At 42.1% G+C, this 25611-nt stretch overlaps 3 protein-coding genes across 8 annotated transcripts in view; 1 reads left to right on the plus strand and 2 right to left on the minus strand.

Moving 5' to 3' along the window:
* Nucleotides 1-13310, minus strand: part of cds1 (CDP-diacylglycerol synthase (phosphatidate cytidylyltransferase) 1) — a 29024-nt gene extending 15714 nt beyond the window's left edge. The window contains exons 1-4 of the mRNA XM_072387306.1: nucleotides 12974-13310; nucleotides 4055-4212; nucleotides 602-698; nucleotides 409-506 (exon numbers count right to left, since the gene is read on the minus strand). Coding sequence (XP_072243407.1) covers nucleotides 409-506; nucleotides 602-698; nucleotides 4055-4212; nucleotides 12974-13042 — 422 coding nt within the window. The 5' untranslated portion in view covers nucleotides 13043-13310. The remainder of the gene's footprint in view (nucleotides 1-408; nucleotides 507-601; nucleotides 699-4054; nucleotides 4213-12973) is intronic.
* bmp3 (bone morphogenetic protein 3) overlaps nucleotides 1-25611 on the plus strand; it is a 458962-nt gene that overhangs the window by 202261 nt on the left and 231090 nt on the right. The window lies entirely within an intron of this gene.
* The window catches only part of wdfy3 (WD repeat and FYVE domain containing 3), an 85972-nt gene continuing 77207 nt past the window's right edge, over nucleotides 16847-25611 (minus strand). For 5 of the 6 annotated variants that reach the window (XM_072387311.1, XM_072387312.1, XM_072387308.1 and 2 more), the window contains 10 exons: nucleotides 25291-25445; nucleotides 23824-23982; nucleotides 23445-23624; nucleotides 23087-23269; nucleotides 22808-22901; nucleotides 22547-22693; nucleotides 21771-22028; nucleotides 21533-21644; nucleotides 21164-21361; nucleotides 16847-20100 (listed from right to left, as the gene is read on the minus strand). In XM_072387311.1, the coding sequence (XP_072243412.1) occupies nucleotides 19980-20100; nucleotides 21164-21361; nucleotides 21533-21644; nucleotides 21771-22028; nucleotides 22547-22693; nucleotides 22808-22901; nucleotides 23087-23269; nucleotides 23445-23624; nucleotides 23824-23982; nucleotides 25291-25445 (1607 nt within the window). In that variant the 3' untranslated portion in view covers nucleotides 16847-19979. The remainder of the gene's footprint in view (nucleotides 20101-21163; nucleotides 21362-21532; nucleotides 21645-21770; nucleotides 22029-22546; nucleotides 22694-22807; nucleotides 22902-23086; nucleotides 23270-23444; nucleotides 23625-23823; nucleotides 23983-25290; nucleotides 25446-25611) is intronic. The other variant, XM_072387309.1, reaches the window with a different exon arrangement.

Here is a 25611-nt window from a genome sequence, read left to right on the forward strand (position 1 = left end):
TTTGCTCCGGGCTGCACTGAACACTGCAGTCACAGCCTGTGGGTGGGTGTGCGTGCATGCAAAGTATCAACAAAGGCATGGAACCCTGTTACAGGTCACTGTGGTCTGGATGTTAAAGTATTGGCACTTGTATTGAACCGAAGTTCCTGTACTGGTACATATTCCTCAGAATATATTGACATTTCCACTAAAAACAAAGATCTTGACCAACTTGTAAAATATCATTGACCACAGTCTGAGTGTTTGCTCACATAATGGTTGATTTTGAGTGACTCTAAAAAGAAAATCTACTACCTTAACATTTGAGCACAAAGCTTCAATTCTACAGATGTCCCTTTTAAGGTTAAAATGACCGTTAACAATAAATCTATAGTATCTGATGTCTACTGTGAAATCCATTTTTCTTACCAACTCAGTGTCCTGAACCAAGGCAGCTCATAGGAATGGTAAACTCTGTAGCCAATGGTGATGATTTCATGGAAACACTTGATTTGCACAGTCATGACCTGTGTCAGATGATGGGAAACAAGCAGCATTTACAACAGATGCAACATCAACAAAGGATCATGCCATAACACAAGTGGTAACCATCGTCACTTACCACCAATATAAGAGTGACAGGTCCCATGTAGATGATCAGGAAAAAGCCTGAAATCATGGCTAAAGACAAAACTCCTCGTATCCAGTAATTTTTCCATCTGTGAAATGGAATCATTAGATTATTAATAATATATCATATTCCCTTTAAAAACAACAACACCTAATTAGTTCACTTGTTGGTTTATGCTACATTTGAATTTATAACCACAAAAACCTATGAGGCTGCCTGAGATCTGAATTTACAGTATAAAAACAGAGCAGCACTAAATTCTACATTAAGGTTAGTAAGTCATGATTAGCTGAGCCTGAATGTTCTCATTTATATCAGCTGAGTTAAAGGGACAGGAAGAAGAAGCGTTTCAGCTTGGTTTATGGTCCAACCTCACACTGACACAGATCTTATGGCGGAGCCTACGTGAGTGTGTGTTTACTGCGCTTTATCTGTGCAATGTGTGTCTGAGTCGGTTTCTGAGGTTACTTCTGGCTCCAACTCTGTTTCTCTCGCTACGTGGAGAGCTAATACATTTTAAAGGACAGTCACTTTTACAGAGCTTATCCAAAGCGACTTACAAATGAGGATATAACATTACAGCTAACATCAAAGCGAACAATAAGCTACATAAAAGGAAAGCACTCGTCAGACTCTGTCAGAGATGACAGTATAGACAGAGTGCAAACACAGAGGGAAGTACAGAAAGAAAGTGCAGAAGAGGGGGTAGATTTACATGCATAGCAGTATTTCTACTAGACCTTTAATTCTATATAAGATAACATTCTGATTATTTCTGTTTACACACAGAACATTAGTCTGATTAATGATTCAGACCCACATCAAATCCCAACACCGTGCAAGCCTTAGTTGCATCCACATCCCTTAAATGAAAACTAAAACAACCCAGCTTTACTTGGGCTTTACCTTCACCCCAAAAGGTGCAGCCATTCAACCTTAGTGTAACCTAGGGCATGCTCTGTAACGTGTGTAAAAAGATGCCCTGAGAACCCCTGTAGTACGTAATACTATAAATAAGGTGTTAAATGTTTACATGAAATGATAAAGACCAGCATACGCCACATGGCTAAATTAGATTTGTACCCACTTTAAATATGTCCTTGTATGGGTTTGCGTGATCAGAGAATGTCCCGTTTACACATATAATGCTGTTCTTGTAACAGATTGTGTCTGTGACGTATTTATGAGCAAAAAAATGATACAATTACAGCTGTAACATTTTATATCCACCATGGGTGTTATTTTTGAGCAAGGTAAAATGTCATGTTAACACGTGCCATTTGGATCAATCACAGCTGTTAATGTCTGTGGTTGAGTTTAGTTCTAATTCTCAGGAGGTGCACATTAGTCAATGGCTCTGCATTGATCCGACATTCAATGATAAAAATCAGTTGATGCTGCTGTTGAGGCATTTGTCAGGGGTTTTATAACATACAGACAGTACAAGCAACTGTAGACACGACACAGGACAAATCCAAGATGTCAAAGTGAGCATAACACAGACCAACTTTTTTTTTTCCTTTCAGGCTGCTTGTGACAGTCATGAGTTATTCTCTTGAATGGTCAACAACCTCGGAGAAGCCAGCCTTATATAACACGACCAAGTCTCAGGGCGGACACCAGAGGACAGCGGAGAGGACACTTGAGTGGCAGGCTGCAGATGAATGCCACTCTGTTGAGATCGTATTCAACTTAATAAAATGCTCATCCCTATTTGAGCTGTATGTACCTGCTTGCAGATCAGTACATGGTTGGCAACATGAGAGGGACACTGAGGTGGACCAGAGCAGGCGAGTCTAATCAGGAAGTCAAATGAGCAGCACAGCAGTGAACAAATAAAGTAACTTGACCATGACTCAGAAAGCCTGCATACTTTCATGTTGTAGTCCATCAACATATTCAACTTATGCTGGTAATCCTCATTTTACAGCTCCTACCTGAGCGGTATATTAGCATGGCTACCTCTGTGTAACAGGGCTTTGTCCTCTGGAGTGTTTTTCATAACACATGGTGCAGTGTTTGTAGCTGTGAGGCACACTGCTGCACTGCCTGCTGCTCGGGAGCAAAACAAAAGGGAGGAAACCGCGAATAGCTGCACAGGAGCCAAGCTGGGGGCACGCCTGCTGCCTGCGGTGTGAATGGGGAGGAAAAACAGCTGCATCATGAAAAAAGCTGCTGCTGCTCCCACTCTGCGCCGCATGCTCAGCCTCCCTCCATGACTCTATCACTCCCTCACCTTAAAACTACCTCTCCTCCTCCACTCTGTCACTTTACTCACTCCACTAATCTATTCCTTCTTTTATTTTCTTTTTCTCCTTCTCGCCACAGTCTATTCATCCACAGGTCTCTCTGCAGCACACTGACTCCAAAGGCCAGGGATTAGTGCCTCCCTCCTCATGAGCCTTTAAGCCCTGTGACCTGGCCGCCACTCATTGGTTACACCCTCCACTTCTCGACTGCATGTAAAACAAGGCCTCGTACATTTGCTTTCAATCTCTGGAGCTGCTGCTGTCCTGAACTTCTAGCAGGAGAAGTCCCTCTGTCTTTATGAGCCACACGAACACATCTCTCTGGACCATTAAAGTTCTACCCACACACACACGTGTTCGTATTATCTTTCTTACTAGGTTTATTCTTATTATCTGGAACCTGAAGAGGAGTCAAATTATGGGCATTTTTTTCCTTTCACTTTGTATTAGCCCTCACCACCTTTTTTAAATCTAAAAATCAACAAAGTCAAACACCGCAATGAATTATTATGTCACCATTTATATCATACATGACAACTGAAGTGTTGCAAGTGCAGTTCTGTTGCTGCAATAACAAAAGCAATAAAGGGCACGTTCCCACATCTCCCCCAGCTGCATCCTATTTCAGGACCAATTAACCCACATGCATAATGTAAAGGTGATCAATCACTCTATGGGGGTCATTTCACCATGGAGGGAAAGTACTTGTTATAGGAATATTAAGATTTTAGCAAGAACTTGAGCCTTTTGATGCAGGGTTATTGGACTCTCTCCTTCTCCACATTGTTTTGTGCAGGGGAAAACAGAAGCTGGAACTGTGAAATAAGAAATCTGCTTTTTTTTTTTTTAACCTACTTGTAATCTAAAATCTTCGTGCTTGTTCGACTTGCTGGTACAAACAACACTTTCTGCTAAGAGAACACATACATGCCCTTTCTTTGGAGCTACCTGCCTGAGATTTCCTTTTTTCAGCTTTATAAAACTCCTTATGTCTTATCTTGCTGGAAAGACAGAAAATGTCAACTTTTACAGGTTCCGACACCGCAGGCTGCCCTTTATAGTCGAACAACAGACCACTGCTCAGTCCCTTTTCATGGCTTACTACCATCTTTGGCAAAGCCTTCTGGGCTCAAATGGTCATAGGATGATTGTGATTAGTGCCTATCACTTATAAGTAACTGTGAGGAGTGTGTACCTGGGTGGAAGCCCCTCCAGAGCTTTGTTCAGGCATTCTGGAGTGTTGTCTGTGTCTGCTGTGGAAAGAGGAACATCTGGAGTGTCTGCTTTGGAGTCAACATCGCATTCTCCCTCAGCATCGCCTGGCAGGCCCAGCCTGTCATCACCATCAGCCTCCTGCACAAACACACAGAAGAACATGAAGACATTCAAATACTGACCTGAGATAGTGAGTCCTCACCTGAAACACAAACAGACGAGTAACAAACAGCTGAGCTTATGGTTGTTTAATAGACCAGAGTTTAACCCCTCTTCTCCCCCTCTGAGAGAAGAGAATGCAAAACTGGTGGATGTGCCATGCAAATTTGGCTGGGATTCAAGTTGGTTGCTTTTATGTAAACAAAAGTATGTTAAATCAGAAAAATCCTTGAACACAACACACAGTCAGTGCATTTCTTTCTACAAATATGTGAGTGATTAGGACTTTCAGAATGAGGTTACAGTTACTTTTTCTATAGAATAGATAGCAATTTTAGATTTAATTTGACTGCTTTTAGAGATCAGTCTATATTTCACAGTCTAGTCAAGCGTTAAAAGTCTGATATAAAGGTTCTATAGTTCCATAACAAGTCAACCCAAGAATATCCTCAATAGGTTCTTAAAAGGCAAAAGTCAGATTTGAATCTCACATAGCTGAAGGACCACCAAGTGAGTGTGAGTGATGCAGGTTACGAAAGACAAGCAAGAAAACACAGAAAAATGCCTCAAAGCACTGTGCAGTGGGATAACCGTCACACCACAAGCTGCATCCTCATTGCTTTATGATAATATAATAACTGTGCTTTTTACTTAGAGTAGAAATCTGTCATTTTAAGTTTGACCAATTTCAAAGAAATATTTCTGCAAAAACAAAGTTTATAATCAACAATGTCTTCTTCAAATGATATTTACTCAGTTAATACTTCTAGCTACCGAAGCACAAATGGGCTGCTTAATATACACGGCATAGTCTCAGGAGGATGCTTTTTATTAAACCCAGCCCCTTGGTTTTAGAAGCTTTTGGCTCAGAGAGAGTTAAAGTTACAACAATATGCAACAATGTGCTAAATGATGCTCAACAAAGCCTCTCTAACACCTTTGTTCCTCAGTTAACACCAGAAATGATCCATCGAATGACAAAGAAGTGAGTGCAGATGAGTTTTCTTGTTAAAAACTGGCTATTTTTAAAACCCAACTCACACCTCCTTTGTAGGATTAGGTTTCTGTTCTCACTACAGAGGCTGACTGATGCTCCTAGACATTTGCCTTTCACGGAACTTGCTTTCAGTCAAACGCTGCCAAATATGGTTAAATGGGATCATCGGGGTTAAATCAGAGGGCTTTACGTTTAGAAACAAGCTGTCTGATTGTGGCTGGAGGTAATTGGCTCGGAAAGTGCTGAAAGGGGGGGCGACTCAAGTTGGTGCTCAGGAGAGAAGACGTGTAATAGTAGATTTCCACTCAGGTTTTAATGAGTAAAGGTTAATGCCTGCAGGTTGCAACAGTGGAAAGCTATGTGTCCCTGCAGGCAGTGCTACTGAAAAAGGACAGAAACAGCACTGGTCAGAACTCTGGAAGGATGTCCTGGCAGTGAAGTCAAAGTAAGATGGGCCGATACGCTCCAAGTTTCATTTTCTTGGCAAGAAATGAAACAGTCATGAGCTAAATGCCATGGGTTTTCAGCTGTCATACATTAGATAGCTAACCTATTTTACCAGGTTTCAGGTAGTCGACACAAACTTCTGCTAAGTTTCTTTATAATTAAACTGGTCTGACAGGTATGGAAATAATTAACAAGACATTAGCTCTTAAGATGTACTAACAAAACATCGAACAGCATCATCATTTACAAAACTCTTCAGAATATATGCAGCTGTGTGCAAAACAAACAGAGGGAGTGCTCCCCAACCGTGAGACAGCGCTCAGGATCTGGGACTGTATTGGGCGGATTGAGGTTAAAGGGATAGTGGCCGTCTGCCGATTGGAAGGTCAATGGTTCGAGTCTTGGCTTTTCCAGTCCACAACGAAGAGTCCTCTGGCAATACACTGAAACCACATAGTCTCTGTTTGTGCACGCCATGAACAACCGTGGAGCCGACCATCTGTCAGCACCACAGCAAAGAGGATGTGATGATTCGGCATCAGTTTTTTTAAAATCATTCTTCAAATAACTCATCAGGGAATACGGTTGTCATACTTACATTGGAATGCAATGTGTTAATGTGGATGATCTATTGTGCAGTAGGTAGCAGTTATTCCACAGCTGTGTGAAAGCTATAACTGCAACAAAGGAGAGTTCATGGGTATCACAGCTGAAGCTGAGTTCATGATGACGTTTATTTGTTCTCCACTGATTAATGCATGTGCACTTGTGCGAGCACGGGCCTCACATCTCATGCTCTTACAGGGCCTGAACAATCCTTCAGATGCACATGCAGAGCTAAAACACTATGACCTAATCTATGTAAATGTACTTATGCTTTTTAATTAAACTGGCAGGCAGAGTTAATCCTTTGGAAAGTTTGCTAACTGCTGTGTAATCAGTCAAACTAGCAGGGAGCTGCAAATCTATGTGAAATCAATTTCATTTCTACCACGGGATAAGACTAATCCTTGGACTCTGAACACCTGCATCAATGAACAATTTATACAAAAAGAAAAACAAAGACATAACTTAAAATGAAACGTGAAGCGGCCACTTTGAAATGCACAACAACACGTGTGTGTTTTTCTGAGGTCTCTGAGCCAGAGACAGAAGTAGCATGGCTGTCCTGCATCTTAGCTGCCTACGCTGTCATCTTTGTCCTCCTCCTGGCTATTAATGTCTTTGCTGCAGGAGCGGGAGGAAGGGAGGGGAGGGGATCACATTAGAGGACAGGTGACGAACAGCTCGAGCCACTTTTCATGCTCACTCAATCCAGCGGTGCTTGAAGCAGCTGCCGTGGTTCCTGTTTTAGAGCTTCAAAAGTGCTCGTATGTAGAGACTATTTCTAGAGATGAAAATAACTGTTAATTAGTAAATTAGTTTATTGAGAGAGAACTGAAAAGAGACAAGACGAGGCATAGAAATTAGTTTTATCTTTGGTTGAGTTAAGAAACTAAGAGGACTATACTACTATAATTGTGTTGGGTAATTATGCCTCATATTTGTACAGTTGTTCCCTGAATAAAGCAAATCTCCTGGTAGTTCATGAGCCACGGCACTAATTTATCAATCAAACATACCAAAACTAAATGGCAAAAATTGTAAATGTATAATAAGCCAAACATTAGCGGCATCACAACATTTATATATATATATATATATATATATATATATATACACCCACATACCAACCATTTCTGATTGGTCAGAAATTGCAGCCTAAATGTAAAACTTTTCTGATTAAAACTCAGATTTCAAACTGAAGGTACACATCACACCTTTCTTTCGTTTTAGGAGGTTTGTACTGATGACCAGGATGAACTAATCCTGCAGCTGCTTCTTGCTCTAATTGATCCTCTTAGCGACTTCCAGCTGTCACAAAATGTAAAGGGAAAGAGCGACACGAACGAGTTTCATTCAGCTTTTATAAGTCAGCTCTAGAAATCTTCACAAGTTCAACCTAAAAGCAAAGTGTAGCAGCGACATGTTTAACAACCAGCTGATTAAATGTACCAACAAGGTGCGAAGAAGGAGCGGCCGACCATTGTTCAACTCGTCTTCCCACCTGTAAGGTCCAGATTAGCAAAGAGCACCGGCACCTGGATACGGTTAAACGGAGGGATCAAACTCAGCTACGACCTACACGGACTCACTCAGGCTGCAAAGAATTAGGTTAATAATCAGGAGACACTGGCATGAGGTAGCACTAGCAGCTAGAAACATCTCAGCTTTCAACACCTCTGCCTTTTTCTATCCAGCTGCAGCACAAAAGGAGAAAGAGCCAGGTGGGACTGAATGCTCATTACAGAAATCAATACTGTTGGATCAATGAAAAAGGCTCTCATTCAAGCTCAGGTCTGTACTGTGATCCATGACTTCAATCTTTCTTATTTCAACTTTATCAACCTGATCTGTATTTAGACTGAAGTTTGCCTTGATCAGAGAACCTGCATTACACGCACAGCGCAGCCTGATATCATGTGATGCTCATTCACATCCGATCCAAGCCAGTCAAGTTTGCCTCGTACAATAAATAAAGCTGTGAAGTCAGGCAGAGGCAGCCAGAACTAAAGATGAAATCAAAGGGAGACGACGTCATCCTACAGCTCTTTGCATAAGCAACACTCACACCATGTGATTGTTCACCTTATCTTACACAGATTTAACCATTATTTCCATGCAATCGTGGTAACTGGGATTCACATCTCCAAGTATAAGAAAGGATGATGAAACCTTTCTCTATTGGGAAAAACATTTCATTTCATTTTTGTGAATCTTGTTCCACAAGTATGTAGTTTAGTGGGATCTACTGGCAGAAATTAAATCACATGAAAGTTATTAGTCTTGCTTTTTCCATTAGAATGAACTATTTAGATTGCAAAGCTCAGCGAGTCACCCCTTTTCATCCCTCCTCCATCATATTGTCAAAAGCCAACTCGGTTTAGGAGTCAGCAGAGGGTATTCAGCTGGATCCGGCACACTGGACCATTACATTTCCAACTTTGGTAATAACGGGATATTTCTCCCCAGGTTCCCCACCGATATGTAGCCTGCATTAATATGTAAGTAACGCACAGAGTGAAGAATATTCTGTTATCTTTTTTAATAAGCCACCTTCAGAATATTGCATTTCACCTGGTAAGACCCAAAACAATATCTATCATAAATATATCTATCATAGTGAAATGAAAATCGAGTTGTAAGACAAGGGGAGCATTAAACAGCCTGATGTCACCACTGCTGCTGCTGGAGGCTTCAGGAACGGCCAGTCGGCAAGCAGACAGCCCACCAAGGTCAACTGTCATGTGCAGTCTGGAGCAGTCGCTATCTGGCCCAGCAACAGTGTGCAGGACCCTGAAAGGACAGCAGCAGCGTGTAGAGCACAGACTTATGGGAATGTAAATGTGGAAGGTAAATAATGGCGTCAGAGAGACCTGCAATTTAGCAACAACACAAGACACTTTTCTTCCCCCCATCAAACATCTAATGTGTGTGACAGCAAAGCGATCCTTTAGGGGCCTAACTCACCCCGTTAGAGCCGGCCCGAGCCGAGAGTCTGCTTCTTAACAGAGACACCTAAAAATCACTGACAAAGACAGGAAACCACAATTCTACTTTTGCCTAATGTGGCTGAAAGGTTTGTTTCTCACTCGCTGACAGTCTGCAGATCTTTAAAAAAAAAGAAGAGATAGGAGGAGGCACAGCCAGGAATAACAAAACGCTCTGAGGTGAGTGCACCTTCGGTTTAACTCCGACCCAACTCCGTTCTCTTAGAAGAGAATATTCTGATGTTTAGATCTAATATTTAGATGTTTCTAGTGTGTTTGTGTCAAGGTTTCAGAAGCTCAGATGAATGCAACAACCCAGGAAGAACGCACTTTGAAGGAGTTGAGGACAAACACTTTGGGATATTAATGAGATGACTAATGCCAGAGAGACCAAATTGTAAATGCATTTAGCTCAGCAACAGCAACCAGTAATGAATACATAAAAAAATGTGCACGTGATCAGTTTCACAAGTGGAATCTGTTTTTAGCCTGAACAACTCCAGCGGGAACTGAATTCCAAACCAGGAGGGTTTCTGCTTGTGTGTGATCCACAGGAGGAAGTGACACGCTCTGTGATTTATGGTAAACAGGGAGCCGCACAAACAGACCATTTCACAACACTAAATACTTGAAGTCGTTTGAAAAATGGGTCAGAAATTTTCAGTAGCAACAGTTCAAAAAAGAATCTGACAGACATGGTGTGAAGAAGTAGCTTTTCAGGTGGAAACTGAATATTCTTACTGCATTGTCATCCGTAGCTCCTTCACATTCCAGTACAGTTGGCCTGCAAACACTTACACATGGCGTACCTAAAGCAAACCAAGATTTGTTCTGGAAACAGCTAGTAAATGCTTGATTTTGGTCAGATTGAAAACTAACAGATGAAGAATTGAGACTTTTAAGAGAAAATACGTGAGAGATGAAGCACAGCTGCTGGCTCACTGGGAACGATGCAGCAGCAGCAGTCTGGGGGAACATTTTAAAGAAATCAAGAAATTCTGGACTAAAAGTTTTACTTCACTGGATTTTTGGGATGGAAAATATTGATAACTGGATTACCAGGAGGCTTAATAGGTCTAAATTCTAGAATTTTAGCTCTGTTGGTTGATGGCGTTGATCGTACCTGCTGTGGTAACGGTATCAGGAAATTCTTTGCATCAGTCGCACCTCAACAAACTCAGCTTTGCAACAATATGTCACGTGCAACCATTTCCACAGCGAAACCAAAGCCCTTTTCTTTTAATCATTCATTCAATGAGTCAGTCATTAAATCTGTTACAGGCCTATTGTGAAAATATGCATCAATCAAACAGAGCTCACAAAAGAAATGAAGAAGAACAAGATTTAGTGCTAAAACTGCCACACGAGGGAGTGTTTTGGATCAGTCGTCTTATTATTTTCTGTGCCAGAAAAATAACTCTTTTCTGTGAAATGGCAAAAGAATAGTGTTTTATTTTCCCCCACATCACTCCAGATGTCATGTTCTGTCACACCATCAGTCTAAATGCCAAAGACAGGCTGTTAAAATCTGAATGCAACATATGAGAGTTCATCTCCCCGTTCAACCGTGCAGCGAACTTAGTATACTTTTACTTTTCAAAGTACCTTTCGAGAATCTCCATTTAAGATATTATTGAAGGCATAGAATATCCAAACATTTTTATTATTTCAGAGGCTGCAAAATAAAGTCCCAGTGAACAGTTTTGAATTTGGATGTCAAATGTTGCTCAAACTGCTTTACATAGTGAATTGGAGGAAATGTTTCACTGCATCGTCTACTGTGCGCCACTGAAAAAAAAACAGAGAGCATCATTATCCAGCTATTTATTCAAATCCGTAGATCATACCTGGATGCACAACTCATCTATCATATCTCGGTTACCATGACAGCACACCTGCAGACACACAGCACCACATGTGGTTTCTGGGTTCCTCTGCACAGTTTCAGACATCATGCAGAGCCTCAGTGGGTCAGCTCTCCCCCTGAGATTCGAGTTAATCAGTGGACCGGGAGGGATTGCCCAACATCCCCTGCGTAACTTACACAGGAGCTAAAAACACCAGAGTGGAGCACCCAGGTAGCTCGTGTAACCTTTGCAACGGTTCCACTGAGGGGGGAACTCAAGAGAATACTCAGATGGGAAGCTGTTCACAAGTATGTGAAGACGGTCAAGGTTACAGTCAGCGCTGGAGATTCAAGACATTTACTTTGGATGCGGCTTATTCGTGCTAAAGATGTCCATAAGAACAAAAGGTGTGAAGAGAACAAAGCTTCACTATTTCACTGCCACTCAGTTATTTCTTAGAATAATCTGTAAAGAGTCAAGAATGAAAAATGCTTATTTTCTACAGCTGTGGCGACTTGTGCAGAGGTGTCGTTTTGTCACACAGCAGTCCAAAATCCAAAGATATGCAGTTTACCGTCATATCTGACAAAGATAACCCCCCAGTAATAAACCTGAAAAGATCAATAACATAACATTTACATAGTGGTGATAAAACCAAGACTGATAAAGGATTCATTTTCTGACAATTCAACAATTAATCACCTTTTAAATGTCAGAAAATTGTTTTAACCCCAAGTTCCAGGAGCACTTTAAGCTCTTCTTCTCAGGGCTCAGCGAGCAGAGAGCATTCTACAACCAGCAGGTCGGTAGTTCGATCCCCAGAGTTGAAGGAGTCCTCGGGCAAGACACAAGACACTGAAACCAACATCCAACTAACGTGGAAATACTGATATCCATCCAATCGCTAAGAAGTCTCCTCTAAATTTCTTTGTCTGGTGTAAGATGATCCCACTAACCAAGCAATTTAATTTACATTCATAAGAAACAGAAAATCAGTCATCCACACAAAACAGGAGGCAACCAACACAAAACTATCCTAAAGAAGGTCCCATCTTCCTGAGCTTCCTCCATTTTTTTCCTATAAAACAGACATATTTTCCTTTTCAGGGGTCTACGGAGAGGCAAATGAGGCAGATTTGTGGTTATTTAGTCTAAAAATAGGTTCCCCTGCATCGAGACACTCTGATTCTGTTAGAAGGCTCTAGAAGAAGTGGGGGGAAATGTGTTTGGGTTGTTTTTTCCAGCAGCTGATTGAGCTTTTCACTCTTGACCTTGCAGTCACTAATAATAACGACTGAGCTTGAACTACCCACTGTTTGAGCTCTTCAGAGGAGTTTTTAAATCTCTTAATTTGCATGAACATAAATGCGCTCCAGCAGAGTTAAATTTAGATTTCAAACGTATGCTTTTCATTGGATTAATGGGTAAGAAAAAAAAGACGTTCAAGAAAATTCTGATTTTTTTGTCTCTTATCATTCAAACGGGTCTTTTACTCCCTTCATGTGAACTGGCTGTAACTATCCTGGTCTAACTTTCCTGCTGGATCTCCAGCTGACACGGGGGTGTACAGATGATGAGTCCGCTTCATGCTGACGGTGTGATAAGGTGTGACAATCCCAGCCATGATAAGGACGTGAGGCTCACACCAAACACACGTCGTCGGTTCTTATTACAGAGCCGTTTCCGTGACCGTGTTGCGGCTGCAGCAGGATTAACCAGACAGGAGCCTGCAGCTAACTAACTAGCTTATGTAGCTAACTTGACAACCAGCTAGCCTGACAACAACCTGGCGAACTTGTTTTCGGGGCGATGCCTCACACTGAAACCGACGTCTTTTTACGCACTAATGTACACTTTACCTTATCGCTGATATTTTCGGTGCTGTCAGGGTCCCCTCCGCCTCCGCCTCGCTTCCTCAGCTCCGTCATGTTTTGCTCGTTTCTCCGCCGCCGGGACGTTAATGTGTCACCATAAGCCGACGCAGACGGCAGGAGGAGGGAGAGCGGCGTAAAAATCCTTGAGTATCCTTTTTTTTTTTAAATAAAGTCCTGGATTATGAACTTAAACCCGGTCCATTAAGGAGGTCGGCTTTTCTGAAAGTCAACCAGCGTTGTCACAGTGTACCTACACAGCTCCACAGGACACTACCGACTCCGCTGCGTGTATTTGTTTATCACCGCAGTCTCTACGATCCTCCTCCTGCAGCAAAGTTAAAGAGAGTAGGGGAAAGCACTTCCGGTAGCAACTGAGATTTAAAGGTTTAGACAAGTGATTTTAAGACTAGTGATATCTTATATATCACTATTCTTATATATCATATACATAACACATTCAGGTTGCGATTTGCCGAGTTTCCCCCCCACCACCAAAAGTATTTTCACCATTACATCGTAATTATTAACAACCAAAATACAACACAAATAGATTGTGCTGGGATTTTAATCTACCGGGAGCGAGTCAGAGGCGTCGCGCTCGCAGAAAGCAGTTTTATTTTGAAAACCAACCGGATTTTCTTGTGTTTCACAAGTCCAACTTCCTGTCTGCGTCATCCGCGCCAAAACAAAAGCTTAACTCAAATGGAGAAAAAAATCCATAGCGGCATATCGTCATATTTTACAGGACCACAAAAAATGTATATGCTGTTTTCATAGTCTGACCTATAGTCTATCAGATTAACCATTAAAAATATTTCTGCAAATACAGTGATTAAGTTCACGTTCAAAATAGGCCTACCACCTACGTTATGTAGCCTCAGTGTAAGGTTTATCTACACACACTGTTGTGTGGTAATTTTTCTGAATAAAATGTCTCTAAAAATTAGCCCCCCCCCCGCCCCCTCTGTTTTTTTTTTCACAAATCGCACCCTGTATATATTTATAATTACAAAGGCAAGACAGTCAGATGAGTTAATCCTAATTAAGCTACAGATACTTAGGAAGACCAAAAACATTTTATTCATAACCTCCATCCATCTATCATCTACCGCTTATCCGGGGGTCGGGTCGCGGGGGCAGCAGCTTGAGCAGAGAAACCCAGACGTCCCTGTCCCCGGCCACTTCCTCCAGCTCTTCCGGGGGGACCCCGAGGCGTTCCCAGGCCAGCCGAGAGACATAGTCTCTCCAACGTGTCCTGGGTCTTCCCCGGGGTCTTCATAACCTAAATGTCTTAAATGGACATATTAAACATGCATTCATTCAGTTAGCAGATGCAAATGTAAAATAATGTAGAAAAATAAATGCTAACCACTCTCAGTTTTGATTTTTCTGCTTGTATGGTGCCGCAATAATAATGATGACGATGATGATAATAGAAATAAAACATTGGGTTTTAAGATACCATAAACACAATTTCAGTTGTACAACAGCACGTGTCACATTACACTGACATTTGAAGGAAATTGAGCCAAAAATGCTGAGGTTGTGTGTTTGAAGCTTCTGGAAACCATCTTTCACTGCAATAACTTTAAGTCATCATATCCTGTGGTGTTATCAGTCACTCACATCATTGTGGAGTAATTTCCTCTTCTTTACAACATTCCTTGATTCTTTTGTTTTTTAGTCATTCTTTTGTAGATTTGCTGCTGTGTTTGGAATAATTGTTAAGTCACATGACCCCATTTCAGCCCAGCTTTAGCTGTCAGACAGATGGTCTCACATTTAACTCTGGAATACTTTGGTATACAGAGGAGTTCATGGTGGACTGAATTACTGCAAGGTGCTCAGGTCCTGTGGTTTGAAAAACAAGCCCAAATCATCATCCTTCCACCAACAGTCAGTGCTTGGTATGAGGTGTTTGTACTGATATGCTGTGTTTGGTTTTGTCCAATCATTTTAGAGCGTTTCAAACAAGCCATACATGCGTCATACATCTTCTTCTGATTGTACTCTCATGATAGTTAACATTTAACAAGCTAAAAGGCCTTGAGAGACTGAGATGTAGCTCTTGGGTTTTTTGCAGTTTCTCTAAGGATTGCATGGTCTGACATTTGTTATAATTGGCTTTGGTCTTAGACATTATGTATTCATAGTCTGTATTTTTTTTTTTAGATAAACCATGTTCCTATTTTGTACTTTTCAACTCTGCTCATACTACGCAATGTATGTCCTTGTATGGTCCAAGACTTTAAGATGGCATAACGGGACTAAACAACAGGGACAGATGAAGCTTCTCTATCTTGTCAGATAGGTCTGTTATATTAGATACACGCCTAAAAACAACACTCACACACACACACATTGTTTATCACATCCAGAGAACATGACGAAGATGGTGGTTGGCCTGCTCATGTCACTGATAACTGACCAATTATACTCGGTCGCGTGTAAGTACAACCTCTATAAGATAAACGTGAAGAAGATAAATATGAAATATTTCCAGATATCGGGGCTGGAGCTGACGTATTTCCTGCGGGAGCTCTGTCACTCCGAGTCCAGCGCTGCCATAATTTACTTCTGACCACTAATAAATGCGTTGTTTAATTTAAGATTTCTGCAGCTTGTTCTTGGGCTTCCAATGAAAGAATTGGGCAAACAACTTGCCGGAATGTCCAGTTCTGGGAAGATCGATAGCTGTCTTGAATGCTTTCTACTTGTGAATTTTTCTCACTATAGAACGATGGACTTCATAAGGTTTGGAAATGGCCTTATAACCCTTCCCAGATTCCACAGTATGATATGTCACATGGTGTTATTATTCCATCATAATACCCGGTAAAAAAAAAAAAACAACAAAAAAAAAAAAAAAAACAGAAGACATTTCTATCATGTCCTGATAAGGAAAGCTTCAGAACTAAAATAAGGTGTCTATTTTCTCCTTGCTGTGCGAGCCACGTAACTTCCGGTCTGAGCCTGTGTTTGTTTCTCTAGTTTTATACGTCTGCGGTGTAGACTCCTTCGCTCTCCATTCAGCCCATACTGGGTTGACCAGCTGCGGTACAAACCAGTTCTTAGACAGCGTCTTAACTACACCAACACACGCGTTTTTAATCCAGAGACCAGTTCGGATATGGATTCAAATCAGCTTCTTTAAAACCCTCTGTCCAAATCTGAAAATTTGTGTCAAAATTTGGAGCAATACAAACAAATTGGGAAGGTTGAAAAATAAAAACATACTGACATATTGTGCTTGGTTAAAGGAAACCACTGCACACAAGCACAAGAGTCTCATTCAATCTGGGAACAGGGGTGGGAGAATAAATAGTTTGGGCCTAATTTGTGTCATCCGAAGGGATCTCTTTCTTAACCGAGTCTCGAGAAAGTAAGCACCAAACAAAACAAGGAGAATAAGCCTGAGTGTTGTTTTAACAAAGACTGGTTAAAGAACGAATGAAGTCTTGGATCAGGTAGAAATGTTGTGGAAGTACCTGAAGTGAGCAGCTGGCGTGCAGAGAACCACTGACATCCCAGAGCTGTCACAGCAGACACTAAAGGCAGAAGTTCACAAACACTCACAGACATGTCGTCTTCTATCATTCTCCTCAAGTAAATAATCAGAGAGGAATATTTTCCTGCTGCTTGCTTAATTATGTGGAAATCTGTTGCTGTCGTCTTAGGGCAGAAAGTTCCAAAGTGTTCAAGCTTTCATGCAAGTCTGTTTCCTGAAACTGTTCTTTGTGAGTGTGTGTGTGTGTGTGTGTGTGTGTGTGTCCTCCAGCTGCACTTTGACAGATTACCTCAAATCTTCAAAAATCAAATCCTTTGGCATTTCCAAAAAAAAAATCAGACACCAAAGCCTTTGGTGGTAAACGGCAATTATTTATTGAAATTAAATTAAAAAGAATAAGTACCAGATCTATTGCATTATTGTAACATTTTGTTTCCATATCATGGGCGGGGCGTTATTCTACTGCTTCATCTGTTGTAGGATGTAGTGAACACAAATATACAAGGAACATTCAGCTATCACAGATTGCACACCAGATACTGTAGTAATGCGGTCTAATACAAGACCACCAAAATAATCCAGGATTTTCTTTTTTGTCCCCTTTGTCTTTTCAATTAGTCCTTATTTCAATTAGTCCCCCCCCCAACAAAGGGTACAAAAGTCCACCCGGCGTCGGGGACGTGATCTGCGACTCTGTACACAAACCTGTCAGTCGGTCGCTCGTGGCAACCCGTCACACAATACCTCCAAGGAGAGAACGTAGGCAAAACAGCAAAACAAATAAAGAAAAAAACAATCTAATGCTGAGAACATGTACAATGCACTGACACAGAAAGTCAGCTGTGTTAATAAACATGCAACAAGTAACAAAACTTGCTGAATCGCAGTAATCATTAAAAAAAAAAAAAAAAAAAAAACTAAAACCAGTTATAGTTGCATAAATACTTTGTACAGTTCATTTATCTGCAGTGAAATGCACCTCTGCTGAAATGACAACGTAAACCTGCGTTCAATAAAAACTCGTGATTCCTCTTCTCTCTTTTTTATACAAGGTGCAAAGTAACTCTTGATTGATAGAAGCCGACTCGGCCCTTTCAGCTCGATGACATGATTGCACGCTCGATTACAGTACGGAAATGCAGAATGATATAAGGGGGTGCACTTCATTATGACAGGATCTGTGGGGAAGGATAATAAAGTCGTTTCTTCTTCTTTTACACGTTTGAGGCTGTGAGGACGAGTGGGAAAGAAAAGAAAGAAAGCAGCACCTGAACGCACAGTTGTTGCCCACAAAGTGACAGAAGGGGAGACAGAAGACAAAACTGTGTTTCGAAGGACAAAAAAGCCTCATTGGAAGGGGAAAAAATCGTTAACTTACTTCACAACAGATGAAATAAAGCCTGTGGTATTCACGTCTAACAGAGAAGAGTGTCTACAAATGACAAACATATTTTCTTCCTCAACTAAAACCTCGTTTTCTGACTTGTCCACCGTGGACTATTGATTTCTATGAAGTTACAGCACTGTGCAGGAGTCTTAAGCCCACCCAAGAAGCCGTTCTTAAGGAAGGAAACTGGAGAAAAGGCTGAGCTATGCCAAACGATGCAAGAAATGGACTGAAAATCAGTGGCAACAGGTCTGATGGAGGGATCAATCCTCCCCAGAGTGTGGGATCATCTTGACAGAGAACGGAACAAAAGTTTTCCTGGAAATATATAAATGAAATGTGGCTCAAGTCTTTTGCACAGTATTGCATATCTACACCACAATAAATACAATTTCTATGAAAGGAAATAAACAAAGGAACACTGTAAAAGAGCCTACAATCATTTAAAAATCTGAAGCTTTAAATGAAATCAAGGGCCAAATATCCCTCTTTTAGCCTCAGAGTGGTTTCCACATTTTTCAAGATGAATTCATTGGCTCATCTTCAGACTTTAAAAGTGTCCGAAGACAACCTGGACTGTTTTAATCCAAACATGTCAGGTTCCAATAAAGCGAACATTAGGAGACATAATGCAAAGCAATTCAGACTTCCTGAAGACATTTGTAGCTTCAGTTGTGTCCTTTTAATTTTCTCAATCTGTCAGTCACTTTAAATTTCCCCACGACCCTTTCTGAACATTTAATATCACGAATTAGATATAAGTTCATCAAGTAGATTCAAGGCTACGAACCTCATTTAAAATCTTTGCTTCTGTGCATTTGTGCCACAACTGAAGCATGCGGCTGCCTCTTTACCTGCTCCCACTTTGAAAACAAACCATAAATCTTCGAATTTCATGTTTTTATGGTCTGAATGATTATCTACATGAACCGAGACCACTCTTTGATCGGCTGCAGCTATCAGGACAAAGGATAAAGTGTGATGAGTGCGAAATGCTTGCTGATCTGCTGTAATAATGCCGCAGGATCGAGTCTGAACCAGCAAACAAGATAAATAGAGACGTCCCTTTTCTGTGTGCATTCAAGAAGCTGCTTCGTCGGAGGACCACGATGGAAATCAAACGCAGAAATTCAGACATAAGAAAGAGTGAATGGAGCGATATGTTTGAAAAATAAACTCAGAAATGATAACGTCCAGTCTTCAGGAAGCAGCAGCAGCAACAATAAAAAAAAATCTCCAAACTGAACAGAGAAGATGAAAGACTGAAAACATGAAGACAGTTTGGCAAACAAAAGAAAAATGGAGAGACAATGCGATGATGAATCTCTCTGATGGTGACGGTTTGACACTGTGGGCGACACATACAAAACAACTCACACTTCTGTAAACAACAAAGCGCTCTGGAAATGATAAAATAAGACAAAGAAAAGGTGATTTTGCATAACTAGACCCACAGACATTAAATGCTGACATTCATATCCCTCCCTCTGTGTTTCTCGTCTGGACTCGCTGTGACGCAGACTACACACATTTGTTTTTGTTCTTTTCTTTTAAAGCCAGGAGTGGTTAGTCACAACGCTAAGTTACAGGCAAGATGTTTTCTTTTTTTTTTGTATTGACCTTAATTCTTGTTCTGTTTGTAGAGTTAAAAAGGCCATGGCAAGTATTTACACTATAAACAAGTTATTTTAATAGTTTCAGCTGACAGAAGAAGGAGGTTCCACGTTTCTGGTCTCCAAGCGAAAATGGCGGCTGATTGTTTTCAGACGTGCTGCATCTTTTTTTTTATTTTATTTTTTTATTTTTACCCCTCACCTCCAGGTGATGAGTGCAGGTGGTCAAAGTGGTTCTTCACTCCATCTCCTGGTTTTTGTTCTGTTATCCTGTCCCGCCTCACCGATGTGCAGCTTGAACATCCTGTCAGCATGTTACAGTACATGTGGTTACTGGGCGTTTGAGAGAATTAACGGGGAAGCCGACAGAGTTTTGGGTTATGTTGGAGGAGTTGAGGGGACAACAAGGCAGATGGAGGAATGAAATGTTCCTCAGGTCAGAAGGAGATGTTTCTCTTGTCGGTGGCGGTCCGGAGGTGGAGCTCAGTTTCTGCAGCCGTCGTCGACGCTTCGCTCATGCTGGAGGTTGTAGTAACAGTTCTGACAAACCCGCACAGGTGAGGAGATCTTCAGCCTTTTGATCTCTGACTGGAAGCGACTGCACCTGCAGAACAAGGCGAGATGAAAAGGACATTCAGAGAGAAATGGTGGGTGGGAGAAGAAGGCAGGGGCACGGAGAGATGGAGGAAAAACAAATACAGCCGTGAGATTTACAACTTCACGAAACGCATCTTTAATTCCGCTCGGAGCGGCACATCAGTATGTATGCTGTGTTGTTACCGATTTTAAAGAAATATAATAACCAACACATCCTAACATAAAGCTTCCACGAGTTCTCAGATCCAGCTGAGAGCTTATAAGTAAAGAATCAGACTTTTGTTCCAACTGAACTCAATAAAAATAAGAAGAATTTCTGCATTTCTGAAGTGTCACCAAAGAAATATTTGAAGGAGCAGTGTGTAGGATTAAATGACACCTGGTGGCAGCACGGCTGCAGATCAGAACCAAGTGAATCCCCAATCCCTTTAGTACGTCATCTGAACTCAATGACAGCCCAGATGAGTCGACTGATCAACTGCTTCCCTCGTTCAGAGAGCTCTGTTCCAACTGCTTTAGCCTACATTTGATGCCTCTTCAGCAACCCACCTCCCTGCACTTCCTGTTCAGTCTCATGACTGTCGTGATGCAACTCTGCTCATTGTTCTCTGGGGTCTTTGTTTCTCAATCAAAAATAAAAGACTCAAAGAAGCTACTTTGACTGCAAATGGTCCGAATCTTTTCGAGGAAATATAAACGACTCTGGCTGCAGAGTTTAACAGTGTGTAAAGACAAAATAACAAGGTCTTGAGCCCGGGGAACACCAGAATTAAATTAGATGAGATCAAAAACATAGGCTGAAGGGCAAACCATTTAACAGCTCTGCCCATATGGAAGGGAATGAGAGAAATGAAATACATACAACTCAATAAATCTATCACTGCAGTATCATAAAAGAGTGGCAAGGGTTTCAGAGTGGATACAGAACTCAGGTGTAAACCCTGTTCTTCAACAGCATATGTACACTTAGGGCAGCATTCTGACACATGCTTTCCATTCTTACATTTTTCTGTATGACAATGACCTAAAAGCTTCCTCATGAATAAAAAATGGTGCTGCAATGATCTTACTTCTGACAAAAAAGCTGCCCGCAGTTCCTGCAGTGGTGGCGTCGCTCGGTAAGGGAGAAGCGAACCGTGCAGCCGGAGCAGCTGTCCACCACCTCGTCCTTCACCCAGTGGTCAGCTGCTGAACGGCCAGGCTGATCGCTCACTGACCAGCTGAACACCCTGCCGCGCCAATCTCCAACCAGGATCTTACTGTGATCCCTGCACAAAGCACAGAGAGATGGAGGATGTTTAGGAAAGAGAAAGGTGAGAGGCAGTGGAGTGAGTGTCTTTAACGTAAGCAGGCAGATTACTACACTAGGTCTCTCATGTCTTCATTCGACTATAAAGAAGAGGCTCTTTTTTTAGTTCGGTCTCACTCGGCTGTCTTACTTGGAGATGGCGAGGGAGGTGATCTCAGCTGGGTGAGCATTGTCCTTGCGATCAAACGCCGTGTGCATGGTGAGTTTGCTCCGGAAGACCAGCTGGCGCTCCCATCTGTGGCCTGTGAACAAACATTGCCATTAGATCAGTGAAGCAAACTACTTCTCTTCGCAGTTTATGCTGTTCTCTTAAAAAGCGTAAAAGATGAAAAAAACATGTCATGAATATCAGTTCATCGCACACCGACCTGCCCGGAGCTGGTTATACGTTCGTGCCTCCATGGCAGAGGGATGGAGAGGCTGAGGCACTGAGCCCTGGCCTGCATAAGACGGGTGTGGGTGAGGATGAGGGTGAGGGTGAGGGTGAGGGCCTTTGCTTTGGCCTTCCGAGTAGTTGACGAACACAAAGCCATCCTTCTCGTCGATGCTGAGGGTGTCTGACCAGCGGTGAGAGTCGTCAGAGCCGCTGTCCATGGACCACGATGCTCCTGCTCGGGCTGACGGACCTTATGGGTATTTGTTTTTAAAGAGTTAAAAAAGTGGGTCAAACTGAAGCTGATGTTATCAACACAACAAAACAGAAGAACGACCGATGCTTTAATGGAGATGAATATCCAAAGCAGGTGAAAATGAAAGAAAGCTGTTATTTGGTATTTTCAATGACTTACAGAATGTTTTTTATGCCATAGATCACAAATAATTATAAAAAACACTGGGGAAGTTGAAGTGGATGTGAATGTGTTGTTTAAAATGCTGTAAAATAATTAAACAGAAATGCATGGCTTTTCTTGGGATCATATGATGGAATAATATCGATACAAGGCTAAAAGGTTTTTCCTCTCTTTGTTATCATCACTGAGGCTGAGCAAATCTATGCTCGACTCGGTCCATAAAAATATTTGAATTTCTTAGTATTGTAAAACTATTCACATGTGGATGACAAAATTAACTAAAATGTGCTAAACACATTAGAATTTCCTCAACTTCCTCGGTTTTGTTCTTAAGCGGAAGTGAAGCTGGGTACCTCTGGGTCTGTGGAGAGCGCTGCCCGGCTGGCTGCCGCCGCCGCCGGTCGAGGGGTTGCGTGGCGCTCTGGGTTCTTGACTCAGACTGGGCTCATCTCCATCTGACTCGCTGCTGTCGTCGTCACCGTTATGACTCTCACCGCCTTCTGAGGGACCAAGAGAAGTTGAACAAATTCATTCTTCAAACACCATCACACCTTAACTGTGACTGGGAAGACTGATCAAAAGAAAGCCATCCACTGATCCAGCAGCTGACTCACCAATCTTCTCGTCACCACAGCAGTCAGGAACATCGGGTTCCACCGGCTCTGGAGCAGGAGTTTCTGGGACTTGAAGGAACTCCATTCTCCAAAACTGCAAAACATTTTTGACCACAATTATATTATGTAAGAGAAAAGGAGAAGAAGGTCTTATGCAACACTTTTATCTACAAAGCATCTCAGCAGCAGCATTTGAAGAGCTATTGGTTCAAAAAGATGGCGCGACAATGTACAGTTAGTAATGATGGTATTGTGTAAGATCAAAGTGGGTTCGGTTACCCTGACAACGCCGTCTGAGTGGCCGGTGACGATGACGTTCTGCGTGTCCCACTCGTTCATCTCGGACACGCAGCAGCACAGGATCTGCTGGCTGCGGCCGGTGAAGGTGTTGGCGCTGGCGATGGGGCTGCCGTTAATGCTCCACACATGAATGTAGGTGCCTGCACAGGACACGATGTCCCCCTGCAAACACACAAACCCTTCCATCACGTCTATCCTGGAATCAACGCAACCGCAACAGGAGATGAGACATTACCTGTGACCCACAGTTAATAAGCACTGTGTTGGAACAGAATTACATACATGTGGGACCGTTTGTTTGGTGAGTGACAGATGTGACGTTTGAGATCCGACTCACCGTCAGTTCATTGATGCACAGGGCAGAGACGGGCGCCCGGTGTCCCCTGAGCTGTGTGACGAAGGAAAGCTTGTTGAGGTCCCAGATGATGCACGTTCTATCCCGGGAGCCGCTAACGACTATATGGTACGCTGATGATGCTGTCAGAGATGTTACAGCATCCGTGTGGCCAAGTAACGCCTATGACAAGAGAAAACGGACGGAACTGAAACATTTGATCACCTTTAGCTCACTTCATTGAGGGAAATGAAGTGAAGGAAATCAAAGCCTTTTCTGGTTTCTATGAAGTGTCATCTTTAGATTCCTCTTGCCTTTAATGTTGCAGGCAGGAAAACATGCTACAGGAGAGTCGGAGAGATAAGTTTCTGTGTTTGTTTACCTGTTTGAGAGTAAGTGACTTGGCCCTCTCCTTGGAGGTTCCCGTCTCCCACACACAGATGGCCGTGCTGGTGCCACCGGTGATGACAAGCTTGGGGTTTGGACATATGGCACAGAGGATCTGACCCCACTCTGACAGGCACTCGTACACCACCAACGCCTGAGACAAGAAGGAAGTTCACGGCCAAAGATCAGCGGATGGTTCAGGGTTTTTCAGGCATCCCATGTGTCTGTGTCTCAAAAACTAAGGCTTTCGCACCCTGATCAACACAGCCACTGGTTTCTACTGAAAAGTGTTTGAGAGTCTTGAGAAGACTGACAGAGAAACGTATCATTCAGGATAAGAACATAAAAAGAGACTAGAATGAGGAACCTCTGAACTGATGTCATAACAGCTGCTGCCATCTATTTCCATGCTGCAGTTGATCATTGAGTCATCTGTTTCTTTGTGGTAATGGATGATTTCATCGCATTGCTCTTGTTTTTTAAATCACAGGACAATTATGAAGAAATCTATAAACAAGTGGCTGGTTGTTTGATCATACTTGATTCTAAGCTTTTATGATGGCTGAATGATCATGGGGTCATCCATAACTGAACAGTATGTCAAATCATGAATGCAAGTCTTGTTTGCTGAAGTCATTAGACCAGAAAACACAGCGAGGATGAGATGGCGACCAACTCCTTTTCTGTTTCAGCCTGCAGCCGCTCAAATAAAGCACATTTAAAGACATCAAGCTGGCCCTGTTTGCCATCTGATATTAGCAGCTTTTATCAGCTGCTACAGATCAAGATGCCATCTTCACATTCAGACCACCTCTGATGTCTGACAGCGAGGAGAGGAAACTCTCTTGTTGTCTTGCATTTAGAAAATAGTAAAAAAAACAAAACACTTGCTTTGTTATCTCAACATAAATAACTTTTTTGACGGTAATAAGCTCTACAGTTATATTAGAACTACAAGCTTCTAACCTGCAGTCGGAAAAAAACTGGCACACTCTGCTTCAACTTAAAAAGCTAAAGAGGCAGTTTTTGGTGTCACTTGAGATGCAGTTGGACTGTATTTGAGGCCTCTAGCAGAGCAGAACCTGCACTTTTGTTCGAGCACCAGCAGGGGGAAATAGTGCGGTGTAGAATACTTCACATTCACTTGGCAGTTTCAAAGTGATATCAGCAGAAAACCTGCAGTCATCCATGTTGGCAGGGGCATTGCTGAAAATTCACAGCTCCTAAAATTAGAAGACTAGAAGTCCTGATTCATTAACTCTGAAGACAAAGTCAGCAACGATGCCGAATACACATTTTGTGACTATAAAGACAATAAGAGCAAGAGCAGTGCACGCATGATCGTCTTATACTGTGTTACACCACATGTAAAACAGTTAAAGTCTGTTCAACAAGAGGTTGGGGCTTAGAAAGAGTTTAAACCTCTGAGGAACAGACTGTTGGCACGACTGTTACCACTGACCTTGTCTGATTCATAGTTAGCCAGACGGCAGCTGAGATCAGCGTAGCCCCAGGCGAAGGTCTTGCTCCAGGTGGGTGGAACCAAGACCTTGTTTTGCTCTACAGCGAGGATGCCCTTGTCAGTGCACACGATCTGTCCCACGGGCTCCTTCAGCTCTGAACGAGGCAAATACAAAGAAATATGTGAGAGTTGAGTCTAAAGAAAGCCATTTAAACAGAATTAACATAAGATCTTTACAGTATCAACAAGATTCCTGCCCCAGAGAGGAGAATCTATGATACGTGAAGTTTTAATGCATGCAGAATGCACTGGGTCCACAGT

This window comes from Leuresthes tenuis, unplaced genomic scaffold, assembly GCF_036924035.1.
Source record: "Leuresthes tenuis unplaced genomic scaffold, fLeuTen1.0.hap1 SCAF_6, whole genome shotgun sequence".
NCBI lineage: Eukaryota > Metazoa > Chordata > Actinopteri > Atheriniformes > Atherinopsidae > Leuresthes > Leuresthes tenuis.